We start from the raw sequence: 23,940 nt of genomic DNA, 5'->3' as shown, positions 1-23,940 counted from the left end.
AGCAGTCGTGGTAAGACTACAGCCCTATTAATTAAAGTCTTTTAATTGTCAAACAACGAGCAGCTGGCGCGTAGGTCTGCAATCAAGTAATACAATAAATATAAATGTTAGGATAGCTGTCGTTTAACCGTTTCAGGAAGTCGGTGTTTAGGTACGCGGCAATAAATGACGATCAAAGTAGATGGCAATTGATATAGAATAAACGGTCAAAATAGATGGCAAATAAATAAATTACCGAGTATCGATATCGCAATTTGTGAACAATCATTTGCAATTATTTTTTTTTTTAATTGCGCGACACGTAAATTACACCTGCTAGTTCACCAAAATGTAATTTTAATTTAATTTAAGTTTCCTTTTTGACAAAATAAAATTATGGTTTAAATTTAATACATAATCATTTACTTTTCTACTATAAACATAATAATGCCATAAGTTAGCAATATCATGGTTATATTATGGATTAACTTTAGGCCACTATAGGTTACCCACCCACTGAGAACATAGTTTACCCATTGTCGATAATGGCATTAGCGCTACCTACGTGGCCGAATCTAAGATAACTAACCAGAGATCCCTTTCCTCGGTCAAAGCCTTTCAATGGACGTCTCTTTAAGATAAGGGCTATCCTAAGGTTACTAGCGCTTATATTTTTTTCTGTATATAATATCATTATGACGATTGAAAAATGTATAGAAACCCCGTAAACGTAACATTTGTAGGTGAGTTATGCCAATACGAAACCATTTGACTCTTCAAAAGGTTTTTTATGGCGCAGACTCGAGAAGCTCGGAAAAATACAGTTATAGAGTATATACGTAGAGGCTGTGATGATTCTCTGGACAAAAAATACCATTACCCTAACATGTTGCGTCGCATGAAGCCAAAAGCTGGTCAAGTACGTGTTGGACGAGGCATAATGGAGGGTTCTGTGCCTTAATTTATCTACCAACTCTTAGGCACATAACCTTAAAAAGTAAGTAGTTCCATATAATGTAAGATCTTCCATTTCTAACCGGTTATCATACAATTTACCCACAAACAAAAATAATATAGAGTTGATACTCAATTAAATCAAAGCAAAATGTAAAATTGGTAGTTGGTCGGGACATTACATACCGAACATCAAGTGGCAGGTATTTTTTAAGACAAAGTGAGTATTGTACCGTTCGTTTAGTATTCAATATAATTTACCAAAATAAGTTTATATGCATTTTGTTTTTAGGGTTCCGTAGTCAACTAGGAACCCTTATAGTTTCACCATGTCCGTCTGTCTGTCTGTCTGTTTGTCTGTCTGTCTGTCTGTCCGAGGCTTTGCTCCGTGGTCATTAGTGCTAGAAAGCTGAAATTTGGCATATAATATATAAATAAAGGCGACAAAGTCGTACAATAAAATCTGAACAATTAATTTTTTTAAGGGTACCTCTCCTACACGTAAAGTGGGGGTGAAATTTTTTTTTCGCTTCAACCCTAGAGTGTGGGGTATCGTTGGAAAGGTCTTTCAAAACTAATAGGGGTTTTCAAGAAACATTTTTTGATAAAGTGAATATATACGGAGATAATCGCTCCGAAAGAAAAAAAATATGTCCCCCTACCCTCTAACTTTTGAACCATAGGTCCAAAAAATATGAAAAAAATCGTGGAAGTAGAGCTTAAGAAAGACATTAAATGAAAACTATAGCGGACATGATCAGTTTACCTGTTTTTGAGTTATCGCAAAAAGTTTTCCCTTCATAGTAAAAAGACTTTAATTAGGTACTGATTATGCAAATTTGCCTATTTGTTTAACTCGGGTGAAAGGTACCGTTTCATCCCTTGGTTAACAATTTACTATACTTTAAGCTCCAGTTTAGCTTATTGTGACGGAAGAGTAACTACGGAACCCTACACTGAGCGTGGCCCGACATGCTCTTGGCCGGTTTTATATAACTCAATCAATTTTGCGACATGAAAATGTGCAATTATTTTTTATGAAAAAAGAAATTATATTATTGCTTTAAACAAACCTTACGACAGTTAGATACCTCAATTAATATCATGTGACGGGTGAGCTTACAGATCTCAGGGGTGCGGTCCTGAATTTCAAGTCAAGACAATTGAATAACTCCGAGGTCTTAAACTAATTTCCAAATTTAATTGTTACTCAAGTTTATATGAGGAGTGAATTTTAATAAGACGGCACGACATAAAAACTGTTAATGTTCTAGGACACCGTTTTCCGAAATGTGGGCTTGAAATAAAATAATATTCAAATTAATCTTGATATACCTGTTTACCATGAAATAAAATAAAACAATTGGTATTAGATTGAACCTAGTTGCAAAAATGTCGTACCTTATAGAAATGTAAACTAAAAAAAAGGATTTACGTAGGACGTTGTAACAGTAAACGTAGTTAATTTTCGTTCTAAGCCATTAATTGAAGAAAACTATTATTTTGGTGTTTAGTCATCCTTTATAATAACATCGCTGACATCTTAAAGACGTGATTAACCGGTGCGTCTAATACGATTAATTCACAAATTTCACGGTTCCTCGACTGAGTGATAAATTCTGAGAGAATTAAATTATACCCACTCAGAGATGAGAACAAAAGCTACAACTACGGGCTAAATGGATTACTATCGGAAGTAGAGGAGATATAAAAGGACCCGGGTGTCGGAACCTTTTTTTTAATAAAAAACACGTTTACAATATAGTGGCGGTCGATAGTAAAAGGTCACGTTAGTTTAGGTTAAGCAAAGAAAACGCAAATGAGAACAATTATATAAAATATAAAACGAATTTGCAATCATGTTCTTTTTTGTTCAAATTTAATGAGATGGTTATACGGAGAGCCTAGCGAGAGAGCGTGCGACTTTCAATCCGGGGGTCGCGGGTTCAAACCCCGGCTCGTACCAATGAGTTTCTCGGAACTTATTTACGAAATATCATTTAATATTTACCAGTCGCTTTTCGGTCAAGGAAAACATCGTGAGGAAACCGGACTAATCCCAATAAGGCTGAATTTAACCTCTGGGTTGGTTGGTCGCTTCCGTAAAATCTAATGCCTACGCCAATTCAGGGGATTAGTTGTCAAGCGGACCCCAGGCTCCCATGAGCCGTGGCAAAATGCCGGGACAACGCGAGGAAGGAGAAGGAACCCCGGAAAACGTATATATTATGAGTTAATTTGCTATACTATGAAAGTAAAAGATTATTATTGGGGTTTTGTGGGTCTTTCAGTGCCACGTCGACCAAGCAAAAGTAAAAGATACCAGTATTATATCCTTTTTAGTTCCTCACCGTATGAACTTGGATTTGATTTATCTATCCAGTAGGATCGCAAAGACTTCATTGTAAGCGGGCGTAGGCGTGTGATACGTACAACTAACCGTAACATAAATCATCTTAGCTTAGTTGGGTTAGGTTAAAGGGCAATTCTTACACTCAAAAGCATGCAAAGCAAAAGCGCTGGTGGCCTAGCGGTAAGAGCGTGCGACTTGCAATCCGGGGGTCGCGGGCTCAAACCCCGGCTCGTACCAATGAGTTTTTCGGAACTTATGTACGAAATATCATTTGATATTTACGAGTCGCTTTTCGGTGAAGGAAAACATCGTGAGGAAACCGGACTAATCCCAACAAGGCCTAGTTTATCCTCTCGGTTGGAAGGTCTGATGGCAGTCGCTTTCGTAAAAACTAGTGCCTACGCCAAATCTTGGGGTTAGTTGTCAAGCGGACCCCAGGCTCCCATGAGCCGTGGCAAATGCCGGGACAAAGCGAGGAAGAAGAAAGAAGAGTTTTCAATGCAGAGTTCTCTCTAGAGTGTAGATTCAGATCTATCCAGGCAACCCAACTACGTCTTCCACGTCTCCGTTCCGTGTCTACTACTTAAGTCGAACAAATGGTACCGAAAGTATAGTGGTTTAAGACGCAGCGGACAACAAGATTGCTTATAAGTCGTAAGTCGGTCGCAAAGTGAAGTGCATAATATACGAGTATCTACTCGTAACTTAAAGGCATATTATAGTGCCTGCTCCCGTTGATTATATTTGGATCAGTGTAAAAATTACAATATCTCAGGGAAGTTAGAAGTTTTTATATCAGTTTGACGTTATTGCTATTTTATTATGTTCAATGTATTCACTACCACCGGTAGTTTAAGTAGCTAAGGATATACCTACGTACATATGTCTGAACTCCCCAGCATACACACCTGTGCCTGTTTCCCGCCATACATTGACTGATTTCTGGGCCAGACACATCTGCCAAACTATAGATGACCAAGTTGCAGAAGGGAAATTTCACGGGAAACGATAGAAACTTTTATTTTAGAAATGGAAAATTTTGAATGCAAAAATGTAGGATGTTTTCCACGTGGAAATTTCGCAATATTGCAAACTTTTCTACGGCACATCAGTATGCCAGACAGATCTGTCAACAACCTTTCCTTAACTTGTTGGTCAAGTTAAAGACTTTATTTTGGCTAAATAACTTAGCTGCGAGTTTAAGCCAGCGTTGTTGTAAGTTCTGGTAAGTTTAATCCTGGGCAGAAATGTTAAACGCCTTTTTTAGGAGTCAACTAGGGTCCGTCCGTCTGTCCGTACGCGGCTTTTCTCCATGATCGTTAGTGCTAGAAAGCTGCAATTTGGCATGGATACATAAATCACGCATGACAACAGATAAGAATAGTATAATAAAAAGTACAAATATTTTTTTAGGTAGGTACCTAACATACAAAATGTTTTTCTTTTTTCGCTTTAACCCTATGGTGTGGGATATCGTTGGACAGGTCTTTCAAAACGAATAAGGGTCTAGAACAACCATTTTTTGATAAAGTAAATAATTTTTTGTAAATAATTTTACCCGTTCTTCTTATTCTCTAGAATATAGTCTATATCACTAAATACTCTTATGCAGCAGTTGGTATTACAAATGTCATTATTTATTTATTATTATTTATGTTCTCTTTATTTATTTTTCTTCTTAAGTTAGGTTGTTTATTCCATGAATATAAAAGTAAAATACAAGCACACGTACAATAACAACGCAAATACAAATAATTTATTGAAAAAAGTATTGTACAGTGGTAGCTTTTAAAGACTAAGGATAAGGAAAAGCTCAAAAACGCCTGAACTAGGAGTTCCTGTGTTTAGGCAGAAAAAGGACAATATTAATTATTAATACAAACAACATATAAAGATCACATTAAAAAAGCCTAACCTAGGGTGCCGCTGGCAGCGGGGCAGGGCAGGGGTTTTTAATGAATTCCATGCCATAAATTTTCAGACCAATACTTTTTTAACAAAAATAACCTGAATCCCAAAAAGACTAAAAAATCTTCGTAGCTTAGAATATCTCAACCGTATATTATTATGTTATAAAAAGAAAAAAGAAATCAATTTTAATATCGTTGAGTTTCATTATGCAAGACGGAACTCAATCGCATTAGAGTTTGACTCTACATATGTTAGTTTGTAAGGTATGTATGTATGGGCCTTAGTTGCCTGAAAATGAATGATATTTAATTTAATTTATATCGACTGAATCAATCCCGTTCATGACAAATTATTTCAGTCGCGTCCGATTGTGAAGTAATGTTTACTTTAAAATATAAATCATTATCACTATAATAAATTATATGGCCTTTTCAGATTGAATAGAGAATGGTAAAAAATCGTTTCTAATTTGCATTGTCACAACCAGGGCCCCTACATGTCATGCCGTTGACGCAAAAAGACCTTACAGAAAACCGCAGCCAAATAACACTAGACCCTATTCATAGTGTTGTGTTCCTACCGGTGAGTAAGGTTGCCAGAGAGCTTAACGAGGGGGGCGGGGTTAGGGTCGGCAACGCGCATGTAACTCCTCTGGAGTTGCAGGCGTACATAGGCTACGGAGACTGCTTACCATCAGGCGGGCCGTATGCTTGTTTGCCACCGACGTAGTATAAAAAAAAAACGTGACAATAGGTAAGCAATCTAAATTTGTAGTGTTATAAGAAAATCTCCCTGTATGTCAAATTACGTCATTTTTGCGTCAACAGCATGAAATGTACGGACCCTGGTGACAACCCTATAATTGCTTTTAGACATGTGTCAGCCTACTCTTCGAGTTTGAAATAGGCTATAGCTGAAAAACCAATTCTTTTTTTGATTTTATTAATCGCAGCTTAGGAGTGTTTGAAAAGGAAATAAAATGATATGAAATGTATTATTCATAACATACAGTTTTAAGTCAATACATAATGAGATTATTTTACATTCGGTATATTTGATTATATTACACAGATTATATTATTATATCGCGAGAGGCAGATTGAAAATGTTCTGATTGTTATGAAAAATATTTTCCTCGAGCCATGACTTCAGTCTAATTATGAAGCCTTGAACGGATGCTGCATTTCTTAATGTGCCGGGCAACCAATTATACACGGAAGGTCCCAGGTAGTATACGGATCTTTCAGTTCTGGCAAGTTTGTGCGAAATTGTACTTAGCCTATCCTCATGCGTATTTACTACGTAAGCTGTATTTTGGGATTCGTACTCCTGCGTCCGAAAAGCCATAAAAAGAAGAGAGGTGTGTGAAGTTTTCAAATATTATGATCAGCGTTAATAAAGTCTAGTCACTTTGATTCAAATTGTCCCCGAATCGGTAAAAACCGATAATCCTGTGTCAGATTTTTTGCAATTTCATGTATGGGATTATAATGTTTTTCCTTAAGACGGAAGTATACCACATCGCCCATGGATACAAAAAGAAAACGTTTTTCCAGTTTTAAATATTTTCCATTCTCTATGAGTTTTTAGTACGATATTGACACAATTAAAAACTATGGTTACAGGTTTTCCTTTTTTTTTTCAAAATTTGCAGTATAGTATATATATATTTATTTATTTATTTAAACCGAAACCAACAAACCTAGAATATTTTATGCTGACGCGATCGATATCAAAATCAAAGTGATTTGTTAAGATTTAGTTAGTGGAAAACGTTATCTCCCAAAATGGAATTTCATAGAAAAAGTACCGTTATTTCGCTAGGATCGCAAAGCTACTCTTCCCTCTTATGCCTCAATTTCGCTTACAAACTGTGGGTAAAATAATTATTCATTTTATAATTCAAAATAATTTTACTCTGCGTGTTCTTAAATTTTTACTACAGGTACAGTCTACAGAGGATTTCCAATATCTAAACACGCTTCCAGACTACAAACACGGCAGACATTTGTGAGCACCTCGGCCGCTCCGATATATCTGATGGCGATTGTACAAAATAAGTAAATGTAACTGAAATGTATTTAGAATTGAAAAGTAAATTGTGCTCATCGGCATCAATAACAAGCTTGTATAATTATGCAAATATATTTTGGCTTAAACTTATACAAAGTTATACGACTTGTGATATGACCAAGAAATATGGAAGAAAATCACATTTGATGCCTTAAGACGCTGGTTACGTATAAACGCGTAACATACACCTCAATGAATATTTAATAAGTTTGTTCGTAATTAATACGTCAAATCGTAGCTCCTTTCGTGAAATTCATTAAGGCTTATAATAATCAGATTATTTTACGTAACTGCTCCCATAACGAATTCAGAAAAAATTTAATGGATGCAATAGCGCCGTCGGCTATTAAATTAATAGTCAAATTAGCATACACTAATACAACTGTTAGGGAAACAAACATTCATATTAAAAACGGAAATTAGTTACGAGGCTATATTTCCAAATAAGTCGCCAAGCATTTAATATGTGGACCAGACATTATCAGTAAGTTTAAATAAGGACATTCACATTACTTTTGTTCAGACAGTAAAATAGTATGGAAATTGTAATGGACAAAAGATGGACATTAAGAAAACTGCTGGACAAAACTGGATCAAAATAGCTCAAGACAGAGATAAGTGGAAATTTATGGAGGAGGCCTCCACCTAGGAGGGATCTAATGCACAGGCTAATATTATTTCATAAATTAATAATACTTAATCTATCATATATATCCGTGTATGTAAAATATGTAGCGCTTATAATAAGTTATTTTGTTGTCATTTTATGGACCAAAGAACTGACAATATTTTGGTTAGATAAACAAGGATCATTGGAAAAACTTTTCACGTTAACAGTATGTCTACAAATAGTTACGTGTGTTTTCAGTTGTACGTATTACTCGTACACCTGCGTATTTGCCAGTGGGTAAAATATATAAATATATATACAGCCTATACAGGTAAACGTACCTATATAAAATGTAGTTCTGCAGTTACAGTTACTGTTAGGTAGTTCGTGTTAAACACAAATTCGTTTATTTTTTTATAACTACACCTTATAAAACAAAGTTCCCCGGCACGTCTGTCTGTATGTTCGCGAAAAACCCGAAAATTATTGAACGAATTTTCATGCGGTTTTCACCCATCAATATCACTATTGATTTCTTGAGGAAAGTTTAGGTGTGTTTGTTAAGGTTTTGTGTAACCCGTGCAAAAACCGGGGCGGGTCACTTCACTAGTTTTTGGTTTAGAACGATTTTACTTCTTTAACCCTTTTCCAGGCATAGTACGATTTATCAACCACATACGTGTCAATAGAATTTCTTCTTTAGTATTCCGATTTAAGGTTCAAATTAGATTGCACTTTCGGAAAATGTGACTTGCCTTTAAATGAATCATCAAAGCTAGATTAATAGGAATATATTTGTTTTTTTTTTCGGAAATCCTTGTAGATTAGTGCGGCCTGGAAAAGGGTTAACTGATTTTTCTCTTATGTACGGCAGACTTAATCAGTAATAACATGAAATACGACGCAAAAAGTTAGAAAAAGTTAACTGAAACTGCAGTCCTATTACGCTGGAAAAAGTCATCGTGAGTTTCTCTTAACGATTTTAATTACGATGAAGTTACTGGAGTATAAATTGCAGCTTTCTAGTGCAGGCAGGTCCATACCTTGGGGCCCTGTGCAAGGCCATTCTTGCAGTGAACTATGCAGAAAATTTACAACAAAGTAAATAGTGTTATCAGGGTCAGGTAAATAATAATCTCAGGTAAACTTAACCGTCAAGTTGTTTATCGTCGAGGTACTGAACTATCGTGTTTTTAGTTTCCGGAAAATTCTTCGCAGACGCAGTCGCAGACAGAAAGACAGAAGTTAGTACAAAATATATGCATCAGATACCTTGCAATATGAAGTCATCTACTATAACGATGAGTTAAATTTTGTACAGAGACCAGTCTTTGTTTTTAACTAGTCTTTGGTAGAGTTATCCCTTTTAAAGCCGTGGGAGTAAAACAAACCAGATCTAATCGCTCGTAAATATTGTTGACGTTATGAGATATATGTTAGGAAACGATTTAATAAACAAAGGCTATTTGTATATATAGTACTGGGGCCCGATTCGACTCGAGAAAATGACACCTTTTGGCTACCACAGGGCGAGCGTCCCATTATTATGCGACCCAGGAAGAGATAAAGGAAGATATGTTTTACTATAAGAACATTTTTTTTAAACATCTATGCGCTATATAAAAGTATGAATACTTAACTCCTCTGGAGTTGCAAGCGTATATGGGCTACGAAGACTGCTTACCATCAGGTGGGCCGTATGCTTGTTTGCCAGCGACGTAATATAAAAAAAACAATAGTTATTATGCCACCTATGCCACTTCTCTCTTAAAATCATGTTAGGTTAGTCGGGGTCGTGTCCCCGTGGGGCCCACAGCTTATCAAAATGAAGATCGACAATCCCACACTGGCGTACGTGCTAAGCTGGGGACATTATTCCGAGGATATGCCCAAGTGGCTCGTTTACGTTCGTGTGTGGAGAAGTGAGTGTATTTATTTATTACTTTATGTCAAATTTACTCTAAATTTATCAGAATTTTCATTAGTAGCCGCTCAGTGAGGCTTGGAAAGCTTTAGCAATATATGTAAACACTCGTATACTTTTTAGTTTTACACTAATTAATACAATTAAAATGGAGTCAAGGTATCATCAGGTGTTTCGACGCAAAATAAAATGGGAACCCCTGAGCGACATTATCCTTGTTAATTAATGACATAATTAATCAATTTATACAGGTAATTAACCATTTGAATTGATAGATGCCAATTTACTTTAATTATTTAAAAATACAACCAGATTACTAGTATCTGAATGTGGAATGAGGTCTAGCCTTTATTTTTATGGCTAGGCAATATCTCCTATGCAAATGGCTAGACATTGGAGGGATTTTCTAGCGCATGAATCCACTTTACGGCCAATAATAATTTATCACATACGCGTCAATAGAATAATGATGTGCTTCCATGGATTACAAACTGTAAAAACTTTACTACATATGTTTTAAGAACATTAAGACGTAGGCTTTATTTAAATTTCTTATGAAGTGATATAAACCAAAAACAAGTAAATTATTATAAAAACAAAAAACTAGACGAATAAAAATATTCGATACATATTTTTAAAATGGTTTTTAGAGCTCCGTACAAAACTTTGTTGACGGAGCTCTTATGTAATCACTTCGGTATTGAAAGCTTTCATTCGATACCCATTTTGCTATGGAAACGCTATCTACACCCATTTCACCCAGAAAATATGAAACTCTTCGATCTTCCTCACAGAGTGTACTAATGGTCCATCATTCGGACTAGTAGTGGATTATTGAACGACTACTTGGTTTGTTTGTTTGCCTTGGGCTCTGTTGATAGCAGCCCACGACTTGCCATGACTGTCTTAGGCTTATTTTTAGAAATGATTAACTCGATTTACTCTAGTAAGCATAAAGAAACTTCTATTATGTTACACACTACTGTAGCTATCCCATTACAGTGAAACAAGACATAAACATCCATGAAAGTTTCGTTCGCCAATAAGGTGACATGTTTAGGCTATTGTTTACACGGATCCGCCCTCATGTAAAAAATCAAGTGAACTTTCCAATCCATAAAAACTGGTTTCAAATTTCCAGCATATCTCTACCTCCATTCGCCTAATTTAAAAGGATATTCATAATCGCAATTTGTTTGCAAGTATAATAAAAACTTTAGGGTATGCAAAGTTTGTTTCGCTTTGATGCCTGTTACGTAATTTCGAAAACACTTTGTCTCAACTGTGAGGTTGGGGCTCATTTTGTGAAGACTTATAATACAAGCGGACGTCTGTTTTTAATAAAAATATTAATAAGTTTTTGGCAATAAATTCATTATTGGTACAAGCTTTTGTCGCTGACTGCACTTTTTTTACCACAGGCAACTAATACTCATCAAGACAATTCTAAAAACCCCAAACGCAATTCGGTTGCTTTGTTTCATCAGAGCGTTCCTATGTTGATGTATGAGTTCTCATGTCTCCATCATCAGATCAGCTCGATGGTACGATAATATTGCATTTATTGCATTGTCACCGGACCCGAAATCGAGAAGTGGGTCAAATTTAACTTCCTAGATACATTCTAACAGAGCCAGTTAAATATAAGCTTGTAAAAAAAGGCTTCCGCTCACAAGCTGTTATGAAACTAGGCTCTAAATTTAACATCGAAAGCCTGCATAGAAAGAGATCGAACCTAAGCTGTAAAACTAATTTCCATCAAATGGATTAGTGCATAAGCTCGAAGGGCCTAATTTAAAAAAGAGAGGATGTTTCGTGGGCGCTTTAAACTGATTTACTTTTTTCAATAACACCTGTTGACTGTTGTATAGTCTGTTTTTTTCTTAATTTTAAAGTACTTTGCAATACATTTTCCATAGAGCGTTCCATAGTATTTCCTATGGACAAGATTGCGAGAAATGTGACTTCTCTTCATATGAATCATCAAAGCTGCATTAATTGGAACGTATTTGAATTTTTTGGGAAAAACATGTTGATTGGTGCAGGCTGGAAAGGGTTAAAAACACACTATGCGAAATTCACCCGCGATTAAAATACAACCAGTTCCTATGTAACTATATTTTCAGAAACATCTATTTCGGGATTCGTACCCCTTTTGGCATAGTATCGTAATTTTCTGAATAAAAAGTCTGTGAGATAGAAACATCCGAGAAGTAACGCCATCTATTCTAACGATAGGTTGACTGGAAAAGGGATATTTTAGGGAAGGCAAATTTTAGTTCGCTGAACGATTGAAACATACAGCGCCATCTAAAGATTAATGCTGCAAGTGCGGACAGTGCTATCTGGTGATCATTGCGAGAACTACTCATCCGTTGCGTTACCTGTTGTCAGTCACCTTTGCGAATTGTCTGGTTCTAATGCTATCGTTTCGATCGGTAGACGGTGCATTACTGACACAAATTACCAGGTCCTCTAGATTTTAGTACATCAGACTGCGCGACTTCGAGTATATCGCGCGCGAGAACGCAACTCATGTTAGCCGGGCATATTGGGATTAGAGTGAGATTCTCACCACGCAAGTCGAGTCTCGCGCGACATCTTTTGTTTACATGTGCTAAGTTTCATGCTATTTGCCGGATATGACTATATTTGAAGTCTACAAACTGTATCAATAGTAGCATATCCAGGGCTCTACTCGACAGCAGGACTCCACAATAATATTACAACCATATAATTCAGTTGTTACATTTGCGACTACAAGATTAAAGGAGGTTTGAGGGACAACAGTGGCACAGTTTGTTTGAAGAGACGGTGTATGCCGTTCTATTAACATGCTTAGTAGGGGGCCCATTATGGACATTGGTTATAACGACCACAAAAACGCAAGTTTAATTCATTTAAGTACCATAAAATCAGTATTTCAATGAACTTTTGTCCCCTGGACAACTAATCGTAACCATGGCAACGAGTGACGCTAAAAAGTTGATTCTCCCAGATACATTTCGGGGAGTGTGCGATGGGATTACACAATCTAATCCCCCTATCTCCGTTCTGCCACCGCGCGCACTAGACGCGGACTTGCGTTTCACCCTTACGTCGTTACTCTGCCAGCCTGCCACTGATTCGCACTAAACGCCATGCCTCCAGCTTTATCATGCGAACGGCTAAGGAATGGAATTCACAGAGTCCACTATAACTTGGATCTTTTTAAATCGGAAGTGAATACACATCTTTTAGGTAAACATGTTCCGCCCTAGACCGCATCGGCACTTTACTCATCAGGTGAGATTGTGGTCAAATGCAATAAAAAAAATACAATAAAAAAAGGTGACATTCAGATGTCAACTGCAGCTGCATTACCATTCTGACATTACTGCTGCGGCGTTGATGTCGTCCTTTATGAAATGAGTGACCAGCGTTACCAGGAGTACGATAGTTATCGTACATGTATGTAATTTAGGCTCCGATACGATGTACGTCCCAAAGAGCATTATCGTACGCAAAATTACGATAATTACAGCCCTTTGACGATGCCGCCCGTAAATGTCACATTTTCCCTCAAAAATAGGCTACAATTAGAACCTTTTGGTGTTCGGCTCCTTAGTGTAAGTAATAATGTCGAAATTTCCTGTAATGTATGACACAAATACACAAATATAAAACTGATTTTTGCGCAATTAAGACGAAAATTGCGTTATCTTTAAGTATACATTGGACTTGTAAGCTTACTATTCAAGAAATTTTAGGGGTAGTTTCTTTTGGATACTTTTGGATAGTACGATATTTTTTTCATCGGTACGATAATTTTGACACACAAATACGATAATTCTCTTCTGGTCACCTGACAACACTGTGAGTGACGGATTGTAGGTACGTCATAATCGCGGCAGTAATGCTGCGTCGAACGTCACTCATTTCATCAAGCAAATTGACGGATGCAGAAACCGCGTCAAGCCAGCATCAGTAATATTGCAACAGTAATGCATCTGCAGTTGCTATCCGAACGTCACCTTAACCTTTGAACGCATTCAAATGTGACATACACGCCGACATCTCAACTAGTGAGAAATGAATTTAAACTTTATCTGTCAACAGTAAAATTGCTTTGACAGCGTATGCCATAACCCCTTTAGTGGTCGTTGGCGTGGTAGGCACGACAGCACACGACCACTTCAGTGGCTCTTGGCGTTCAAAGGGTCAAATAATTATTTTAGCACTACTTTATTCGACTTAGTATTCCTTTGGTTTGGTTTCAGTGAACATGTTGTTTAAAAATCATACATTCGCGCGTGAAAAAATTATAAAATATAGCCAAACAAATCTACTTACATTTATCTGTTCTCTAACATCCGACTCGTCGTTGTCATTTTTCCTGCAAAAAAAAAAAACATTTACTTGAGAATCGCAATAAAAGAAAATTGTCGGGGCATAAGCAAATAATTCATCAACGCGTCGACGCATCAACTACAATTTATATAGTGTATATAACTGGCGAAGCTTAGAACTACATTTTACACTAGCTTTGCTATACTGCCTGTACTACTCCAGTAGAGCCTTGCTAATCCGGAGCCTCGCTAATTCGGTGATCGCTGTAATCCGGACGATGGCGGGCTGACACAACTGACGATCACATTTTTTTTTAATGTCATCCCCAAGAGGTTAAACAATTCGGAATACAGATGTATTGAATAATCTTTCTCATCGTATTTTTTCGGAAACTTTCGTATTTGAGTCAGCATCCGTTCCGAGAAAATACAATGGAAAAGGGATTATTCGCTACATCTGTAGTCATTTCACTCGTATTTGCTCATGTTTAACAATATGGACGTTAGTTGGAAATTGCTCATGTTCCACACATGTAAATAAATAACTGTTTTTTTCCTCTCTCATAAGAGGAAAAGAGGTATAGGTATCGAAGTTATTGATGTAAAAAAACCATGCGCAATAGGCAGCCTCTTAATATTACCTTAGTTTTAAAAAATCCTTTTGAAAAAACCCAAAATATAAATACAGGGTGGACCATAAATAGGTTAACATTTGAATCGGCCCCTACGTTTGTTTCAGTGGAAATGGTAAAATGCAGAGAAATACAACAGCAGGTGTATTTATCTGCATTTTACCTAAACCATTATTTTTAGGCTCGCGCATCAAGGATATAAATTCGTAACATTTTAAATATACGCAATACGCAAAAATTATCTGTTACCCCGCCTGCTCAAGCAATTGTAAATGGATACAGAAGTCCACTTCTAGATACGAACGTTTAAACCCTAAAATATCACAATCCAATGAGCCAACAATGTCAAGTGGCCCAAAACATAGTAGACCGCGAGCCAGGAACAATTTCTATGATCGCCTCCCGGCTGAAAACTCGTGTAGTGGTTAACGGCTAGGTATGATGAACCCTCGTGGACGTCAGCTGCCGCTCCGATGGTGGATTGAGGAATGACAGCCACCGAAATACGTAAAACAAAAAAAAATTGCCGTCGCCTCCCGTTTGATACTTTGTCAAATGATAGTTCAGATGCTGTTGTTGATTAAAAAAATCATCATACGGTTATACCGCGGTGGCAAGAACATCAGCTGGTCGCATGAACAATAAGCGCTATACCTTTTATGATAGCAAAAACAAATCATGAAACGTTGCATGTAGCATTACATCACAAAGCCATCAACTGATTACGCAATTTACACATTACGCATACTTTGCCGCACATAAACTGGTAGGCGCATATTTTTTACATGTTCATTTTACAGCTAAGGTCATTCAACCGCGATAGAACCGGCTAAGGGTTTTTTTAAGTTTAAAACACATCTAAACTATCATCTGACAAAGTATCGGCCAGGAGGCGATGACTGACGAAATATGCCCCTGGCCCGCGGTCTATAGAGCGAGTTCAAGGTCAACTTGGTTTCCCTACGATAAAACGGTCTACTTTCTTAAATGGTAACAGGAAAGCGGTATGAAAAGTTACTGCAGATTGTTTCTGTCCTACCTAACCGACTCGCTATCAAGAGGAAGGGACAACTTCTCCCCCGCCCTCCAACGAAACTTTATGAGCAGTTTTGAATAAAATCATCGGTAATTTTATTTCCAAGAGGGAACCTTAACTGACCACCTCACAACCCAGATTTATCCCCAATAGATTTTTCTTATCGATATCCTAAATCTAATGTTTTTTATCAGCCATCGAAGCTCCCTCGAGGAATAAAATATTACGGTATACGAATAAAATGAAAAATATTTTCGAAGAGGATATGAATTAAAAAGGTAACATTTGATTTTAACTGTAACCTGTTTTCTAACATCCGAAATTTCCTCCATATGCAGATATTTTTCTTACATGTCAGCACTTTAATACATCGTCCCCATATTATAGTTAACAATATTCAGACTCCCGTGTCGAATAACTTTCAAAAGCTAGTTGGCAACAATGCTCACCATTTCAGTGCAACTTGCACTAACGTTATAGGCAATCACTCGAGTCACCGAAGCATCAGTATATTTAAACTGCTTGTCATTGGTTAAGCGCGCATTTCAATTCAACGTGTGCTTATTTTTTCCTTCTAAATTCTTTAAGAATAGAGTTCCAATTGGAATCAAAAAATCGCTAAGAACCAAGTCTAACCGTTACTAACAACGTAACAACACAAAATGCGGAAAACGCTACGCTTGTTTGCATAGAACTAGGCGGTTAGGAGAAATTGGTTCTAAAGCAATTGACTCCTAAATATTCAGAACAAATAGTATGCTCGTTGTACCGCGAAACCATCATGTGCTCCTTTTGTTTGTTCGGCGATCCTAATGCGGTTGTAATAAGATATAATTTCGCTTGAGGCCATTGTGAGATACAACTGTAACGTTAGAGTAATGCAATGCTTCAGCGCATTCTTACCGACACCTACTTATCGCTCTCTTAGTTGTTCTCTGTATAATTGCCGGTAGGATTCAACGTGCAACCAGTATTTGACCATTCAAAGTCAAACGCATAACCGAAGCGAGGAATCTCCGCGAAATTGAAATAGAATAACCAAGGTCATCCATATGGACAAGCAGTGGGCGAGGCACATAACACATAGAACCAAGCGCTGTCGGGGCAGAACAGTTCTTGAGAAAACCACCATAAACGCATCCCGGTCTCGTTAACATTGCAGGGAAACGTGGATAGAATGAGGATAATGCACTATCAGTTGTTGTCGGCGTAGTTTGGGGAAGCATTTGTCCGGTAGTGGACTTTTTTGGCCACGACAATGATGACACAGCGGGCAAAATGTAAGCGCTTAAATATTCATAGAACTAACATAACCAATATTTAAAACAAATAGATTTGTAGAATAGACAATTTTTTTTAATAAAATTGCCACAACAAATAGCACGGCACTCACGCCACAAATTTTCGTGTATTATATAACATATAACACCCTTTCAAAGGCACGATTCTAGTATTTTTTCGATTCAATTTAAAGAATTATCAGTATACCTTGAAATAAAGTTGCACTCAGCCATACTTAGAGTAGCGTTGACAAATGCACATATTTTTACCGTACCTATCACTTTACTGATTTTCTAACATTGATGTAGAATGGATTGCACGTGTTTCGCAGTGCAGTAACTTGTAAACAAAAAACAAACAGTCACTAAATGGTAAACAAAAAACAATTCGAATGCATACACGTTTGTCGGTATTTTTGTCAATGTAGTTTTTACGTATGTGCCCCGATTCTTGTACACATAGATCTACATACCTTCGTAGATAGGTACAGTACTACATAACCTTTATTGCACATGCATAAGACGGACGAAATTTCAAGCATTCGCGAGCAAGTTACGACTTTCCGAAAATGAACACTCGGATGACGCATTCTTCCAAAGAGTGACTACTCAAGAAATGACTCAGTGTGAAGTTACCTCATGTATTGGTGGTCCGGCTTGGGGGGCCCGCCTGGCGGGTACTTTGCTCCAGGAGGCTGGCCTGGAGAATCACCTTGCTCCATACTGGAAAATAATAAATATACATATAGGTAAATTAATTTGCTGCCTTTGTTTTCGGAGGCAGTCTTAGGAGTTACTCATCACCAGTTCTATGACACAATAACAGTCTCAGTTTAGGTAAAACTAATTAAAACTTGTAATAACCTAATGTTACATACATAGCTTCTCTATATCTAGTATTCTGTATAACATTTAATTAAAATTAAGATTCTATTTCAGTTTATAACATTTAGTTAATTAAAGTAATTAGACATTTTATTAGCTTAACATGCATACGAGTGAAGATAACTAGAAATGAGTCAAGGTTACTTGAAAGTTTAAAGCTTGGGTTGATGAAATAACTATGCCAACTACAATCAGATCAAAAAACTAGCGTAGTTAAATTTATAATTAGAAAGAGAATGTAGCGACAACTCACCCTTTTTGTCTCGCATCTGCTGAGCAAAGATTTCGGAGATAATCGTCGCATTCACGTTGCTTCTGAATCTGGTACTCTTTGAGCAGTTCTCTTCTAAAGTCTCCCTCCATCGCGGGTAACAGCGCCGACTCAGGCTGCTGCGGCGTCCGCTCTGCCAAAGACGAACGTTCAGTCGACGCCGCGGTGGTTGATATAGACGTAGAGGCCGAGTAATCCTGCCCTCTGTGCTCAGGCGTCGTCGCGTTTGAAGCACCAACGCTATTCCCTTCATTCGTTTTTCCCTCTCCGATTGGCTTCAATTTCTCCTCGATCGGTTTCAACGTATCATCCAAATTGTCGAAAATGCTACCACCATTATTATTGTCAAACAACCGATCGACGGAAGTATTCATCAGTTTGCTGCCTTTTATTCCTGTCAGATGGAAACCGGCGAAACACGACGAAGACGGGCCGTAGTCGATAGCGGACAAGGCCATAACGGCCGGGTGGCGCGGCGCACCGTCGGGCAGCGGGCGCAGCGAGCGCGTCATGGCGTCGGCGGCCGAGCGCGGCCTCCTAAACGGCATCGCCAAATGAGGGAACGTTCGAGGCTTAATCGGCGTCACTAACATATGCTCTGTCCACGACGTATGCAGCGACGGACGCTCCAATTTCTCCACATCAACATTCAGCATTCGTTGTTCAAAAGGCACGCTGAACGTTTCCGCCGGTATCGATTGCAGCCATGAAAGCAAACTCAAATCAGACTCGTCAAATCCCGAACCGTCCAGTAATCTAGAAAAATTTACCTCGTTCGACTGCGCCTCCTTAGACCCTGTAGCCTTAGCCTGACAATAATTAACGCAGGACTCGTACAATATACCCTTTATTAGCAGTTGCATGAGTCGATCGTTCTTCGCGCACTTAGATACAGTACCGGTTGACTTCTTGTCGCACGGCAAAAATTGTTCTACTAGAGGGTAAACCTCGCGGAAGCACTGGACGCGAGCATTGCTTGGATTCCATTTCTTAAATTGTGCGTGATCAGTAATGCTAGGTAAAGTTAATAGTAAACATAAATTTGAGTATTCTTCTTTAGAGGGCGCTAGTTTTTCTAAATCGCTTAGCACTTTTACTACCTCGTCGACAATGTTTTCGACATTGTTGTAGGCTTTTATTTCTGATCGTATGCAGAGGAGTTCTATGTATTTATGTCTGAGGATAGCGTAATTGAATTTATCCACTTCGAAAGCTTTTAGAGCGCTTAGAGGTTGGATGAACTCGAGTACGTCGTCCCACTGGCCGTCGAGGATAAGCTGTCGGAGGAAGAGCACGTCGTCCGCGAAGTTGCCGTTGATGACGCCGGTCTCGCGCTCTAGGGAGAGCTGGGTGATGTGCAGGTCCCTGTTGTGGAGGAACTCCAGGGCAAGCCGCACGACGTCGTCCTCTCGCAGGTTCAGGTGTGTAGACGGCATTTTAACTTGGTGGTTTATTTAAAGTCTACAACAAGAGAAATGTTTGCTCATAATTTATTATAAGAGTCGGACTCGCCGCAAATATTGGTTTGTTATATATCAAAGTCCGAATGATGGACCACTTGTACACTCTGCGACGAAGATCGTCTTATTGAAAACTTTATTTTTTTCTGGGTAACATGGGTTTAGATGTAAAGCTTTGATTGGAAATAATAGGCAGGATACTAAATTACAATTATAGTTTTTTCGTAGGGTTTTACATTTTTATAAGAAGTTCTGCAAGTTAGTAAAAAAAGCAGATTTACATTTTTTTTTACTTCCAATATTATTTAAGCAAAGCTAAAGGTTACAGTTCATTTTGAAACAATGTCAAGTAATGCAGAAAAATTATATTAAAAAAAATCCAATATTATTGATCTGGAGTTATAGTTTTACCCTAATTTTCTTATTGACTGCTATTATATTGCACACAACTGTATGTAAGCAAGAGATCATTTACAAAATTAGCAAAAACTAACCAGTTGCCGGCGACAACATTATGTCTTGACAAATATACAACTAACCCAAGTCTAAAAGGTCAACTTCCCAACAAAAGGGTACCTACGTATATTGATTTGGCACTACATAAATAATGGCGGGGTTGTGAGTCTAATCTGCTTAAATTTGAACCAGTTATTTTTACTAATGATGTCACTTTTATAAATTGACGAAAATACCGTACCTGACGGCACCTTTAACACTATTACAGATATTGTAAAGTCAATATGGGCCAAAATCTTTCATTGCACACTTTAGTACCATGTCACTTTAACGAATACCCCTTCATTAAGTCCTTCGTGTGCAAACCTAATGTTAATCAGTATGGCAAAGCATTATACATATATGGTTAACGTTGTGCAACGAGTTATGGACGTATACAAATACTGTTATTGTGTTGTCATAGCAACTAAACATGCGGCAATCGTTACCATAAGTATCAGATACATATATATTATACATGTTAGTATAGGTAAAAAACTTAAGTAAGTCACCTGTTGTATGTAGTTGTGACGTGTTCGAATAGACAATACATGTTTAAAAGACACACACAAACAAAACAAATGTCTATTTGAACACATCACAACTACATACAACAGGTGACTTACTTAAGTTTTTTACCTATATAGAGCTTAAAGATCAGTTTTAAGAAAAGTTGTAAGTTGAACAGATATGTTATGAATAAAATAAAAGCACTTGTTAGCAAAAAAATCCAGCCATCATACATTCGAGTGAAAAATGTGTTTGTTTTCTATTAGTGATATAGGTATTTTTAATTATTTCTCCTAGCAACAGTTTACTATCTTTCATTCTATCAAAGTTTTATATAAAACTAAATCTATTCTAACACATTAATCTTAATTCTGATAAACTCTGGTTGATGTAGCATGCATTCCTCAATATAATAAGTACTCTTTACACATTAATGTTACATGAAATACAGTTATTAGATAATTTAAAGCATTAAAAAAAAAGCCTTGCTGCATTTTTATTGTTTTTGTTCTACTCCCCAAGACATGCTAGTTTCTACAAAACATAAAAATGAAACCAAGCAATAGATGTCAATGAGTTAGGCCATAAACTGAATTGAGAAATTACCTTTAACATGAGAATTAAGAACATATTTAATCAGCAAAATTAATAAGTAAACACAAAAAGTAACCTTGGGGGGATTTCAGCTTCGGTGACCTCTAAAGTTGATAATAGTTTCAGTTTCGGTTTTAAGACAAGTATAATATCATTTTCATCTAAATCGGTTCAGCGGTTATTGATTCCCCATACCAACCAAGGCCTTCCTTTTCACTTTTAATGGAAATTATTTGAAATAAAAACTATCCTATGTTCATACCCGAGACATATACCAAATTTTTTCTAAATCGGTTCAGTGGTTATTGACTCCTCAGGATACAAATTTCCACCTCCCTTTTCACACCCTTAAAGGATCATTTTTTACATTAAAACTATCCTATGTTCTTTTCCATGGCTCAAACTATCTCTATACCAAATTTTAACTAAATTAGTTCAGTGGTTTAAGCACTATTTAAGTATGAGGAGGAATTGAAATTCTTTTTTTGTCATATTTTATATATTTTTAGATCAGAATGGTGTCAATATGATATGATAAATGAATTCGACATCCTCGATTTAAACAAAAACGATAACAAATTTGGCCTAGTAGCTTAAATGATATAGGTAGGTCATTACGACACCATTGTCCCGTTTCCATTTCAAATAATTATGGCAACCCTAGAGATAATCAAACTTTTCTGTCTTTTTTTAATAACTTACTTCACACATGTATTTAGTAGCAACTTAATAAAATCCTACTAAACACTAATCAATACGTAAAGAGGCCCTAAGGCAGGTTTACATGCTTGTAGGGGTCCTTCCTTATCAGATAAAAATAAATCAGATTATCTCCAAAATGGAGTTAATTAGAATACCAGTTTCTTTGAGAAAGTTACTTAATTTAAGATCAGGGATGCACCTTTGACATTAACAGACTCTAACCCTTTATAGGGCAGCGGTCTCAAAAAAGACCAACCTATAACATCATAATTTTGTTATTTCAGTGTCAGTTGGCAATGACGCTTATATAGAGGATTTTTTCAGTCTTTCCCAATAAAGGGTTAAAAAAAGGTTAACGTTAAATATCTACATGGTGTGCAGATATAAATAACTCAGCCCTAATTTATTATTCATACTGGCAATCAACTGGCTATTTGTGGTGGAGAAAGTTATAACTCCTCAAAACTAGGTCTATTATGTTAATAGATGGATCATAGCAAGCCCAGTTAATAAGACACCCAAACCAATAGTAGACCTTATGTGTTAACATATAAAGTATGTAATCAATAAAGTAATAAACAAGTTAAAGTAACCAGTAAGTTAAACATTAGGTTCCTATATTAAATGTAAATATATTTAAGACTAATGATGCGTACGAATGTAAACCGTCTCGCAAATATATTAAGAGATTAATAAGCCTAAGTTGATTTATAAATTAATCCCGCGGGGAAAGCCTGTGTACCGTGTACTTAGTGAAATTACTGGTGCATCTCTGACAGGTAACGTACGGCAAAGAGAGAAAACATTTAGAATTTTTAATCAACACTTCGCTGTGAACGTTCGAATGTATCGCTCTATATCCTAAAACAACTACAGAACAATCAGCCACCTACACAAACCAACCTCACCATAAAAGCTTAAAGCCAAGGTCCCTTCAAAACATACCTAATTCGTGCTAATATCATGCAAAATAACAAATAACAAAGCTAGATATATGGTCCCGACACGATCACCGTTTTACAGTTAAGTATTAAATTTATCTGTTTTAAAATTATTTTCAAACTGTTTTACCTTCTGGTTCCTATAAGTATCCTGCGTGGCGCAAAATTCACACACACTCACAATTCGGCCTACATTTAGTTTAATCTTTAAGAAAAGTATATAAATATTATTACTTTTTACTACATTTTTTCACTAGAGAGAGCATACGAGAGACGTTGCTTTGCTTGTGTGTATTATACCTACTTACCTACTAGCTGACTGCCTGCTGTCCGTACCGTACGTATATGTACGGCAAAAAAAAATACATTGTCTATGCCCACACCACGATATCCGACCATCTGCCGAGTGGATATGAAATCGAGTGCCGATCTAGTCAGCGAAGCGTATCGAGTCTGCTGTAAAACTATTTCCGATTTTCTTTTCTGATTGTCAGAGCAATTTTCCATTGAGTTAGCTGAGCCATTTCTTGAAACTCAAAATCAAAGTATTTAACACAGTACAAAATACTTACCTACGTTTTATTTAAAGATTTGAAAACCTAACCATTATATCATTTACGATACAAGTGCGAAATATAGAAAATTCGTAATCAGTGGTGATAAATTAAAACACGATCGAAGGGAGTGTTTTAAATAGACACAAGTTGCGAATTACCTATTCGCACATGTATCGTACAACCTTTTACAGTACATATGGCCCTTTAAATTTTCGACATAGCTACATAATGTACTAATTTACGCACTAGTGCGGAAAATAGCACCATATGTACTGTAAATAAATCTTTAAAATTATTTATGGGGATATTATAAGATTTGTAAGGTATGGACTCGTTGTAAGAATGTTAAATAAATGGCGAAATATACCTTCCCTATCGCTGTAACCATTAGGCCTACCATTTTGAAAAAAAAGGAAAAAAAATATCTTTATCTATATGTCGACGG

At 36.9% G+C, this 23,940-nt stretch overlaps 1 protein-coding gene across 1 annotated transcript in view; it reads right to left on the bottom strand.

Moving 5' to 3' along the window:
* Positions 1-23,483, bottom strand: part of LOC133529377 (WD repeat-containing protein 47) — a 111,485-nt gene extending 88,002 nt beyond the window's left edge. Inside the window, exons 1-4 of the mRNA XM_061867116.1 lie at positions 23,069-23,483; positions 18,219-19,697; positions 17,717-17,803; positions 14,137-14,179 (exon numbers count right to left, since the gene is read on the bottom strand). Of these exons, the coding sequence (XP_061723100.1) occupies positions 14,137-14,179; positions 17,717-17,803; positions 18,219-19,672 (1,584 nt within the window). The 5' untranslated portion in view covers positions 19,673-19,697; positions 23,069-23,483. The remainder of the gene's footprint in view (positions 1-14,136; positions 14,180-17,716; positions 17,804-18,218; positions 19,698-23,068) is intronic.
* Between the last annotated feature and the right edge of the window lie 457 nt (positions 23,484-23,940).

Source organism: Cydia pomonella, chromosome 1 (genome assembly GCF_033807575.1).
Source record: "Cydia pomonella isolate Wapato2018A chromosome 1, ilCydPomo1, whole genome shotgun sequence".
Taxonomy (NCBI): domain Eukaryota; kingdom Metazoa; phylum Arthropoda; class Insecta; order Lepidoptera; family Tortricidae; genus Cydia; species Cydia pomonella.
The sequence above is the reverse complement of the archived record's forward strand: the minus strand, read 5'-3'. Positions and strand labels throughout refer to the sequence as shown.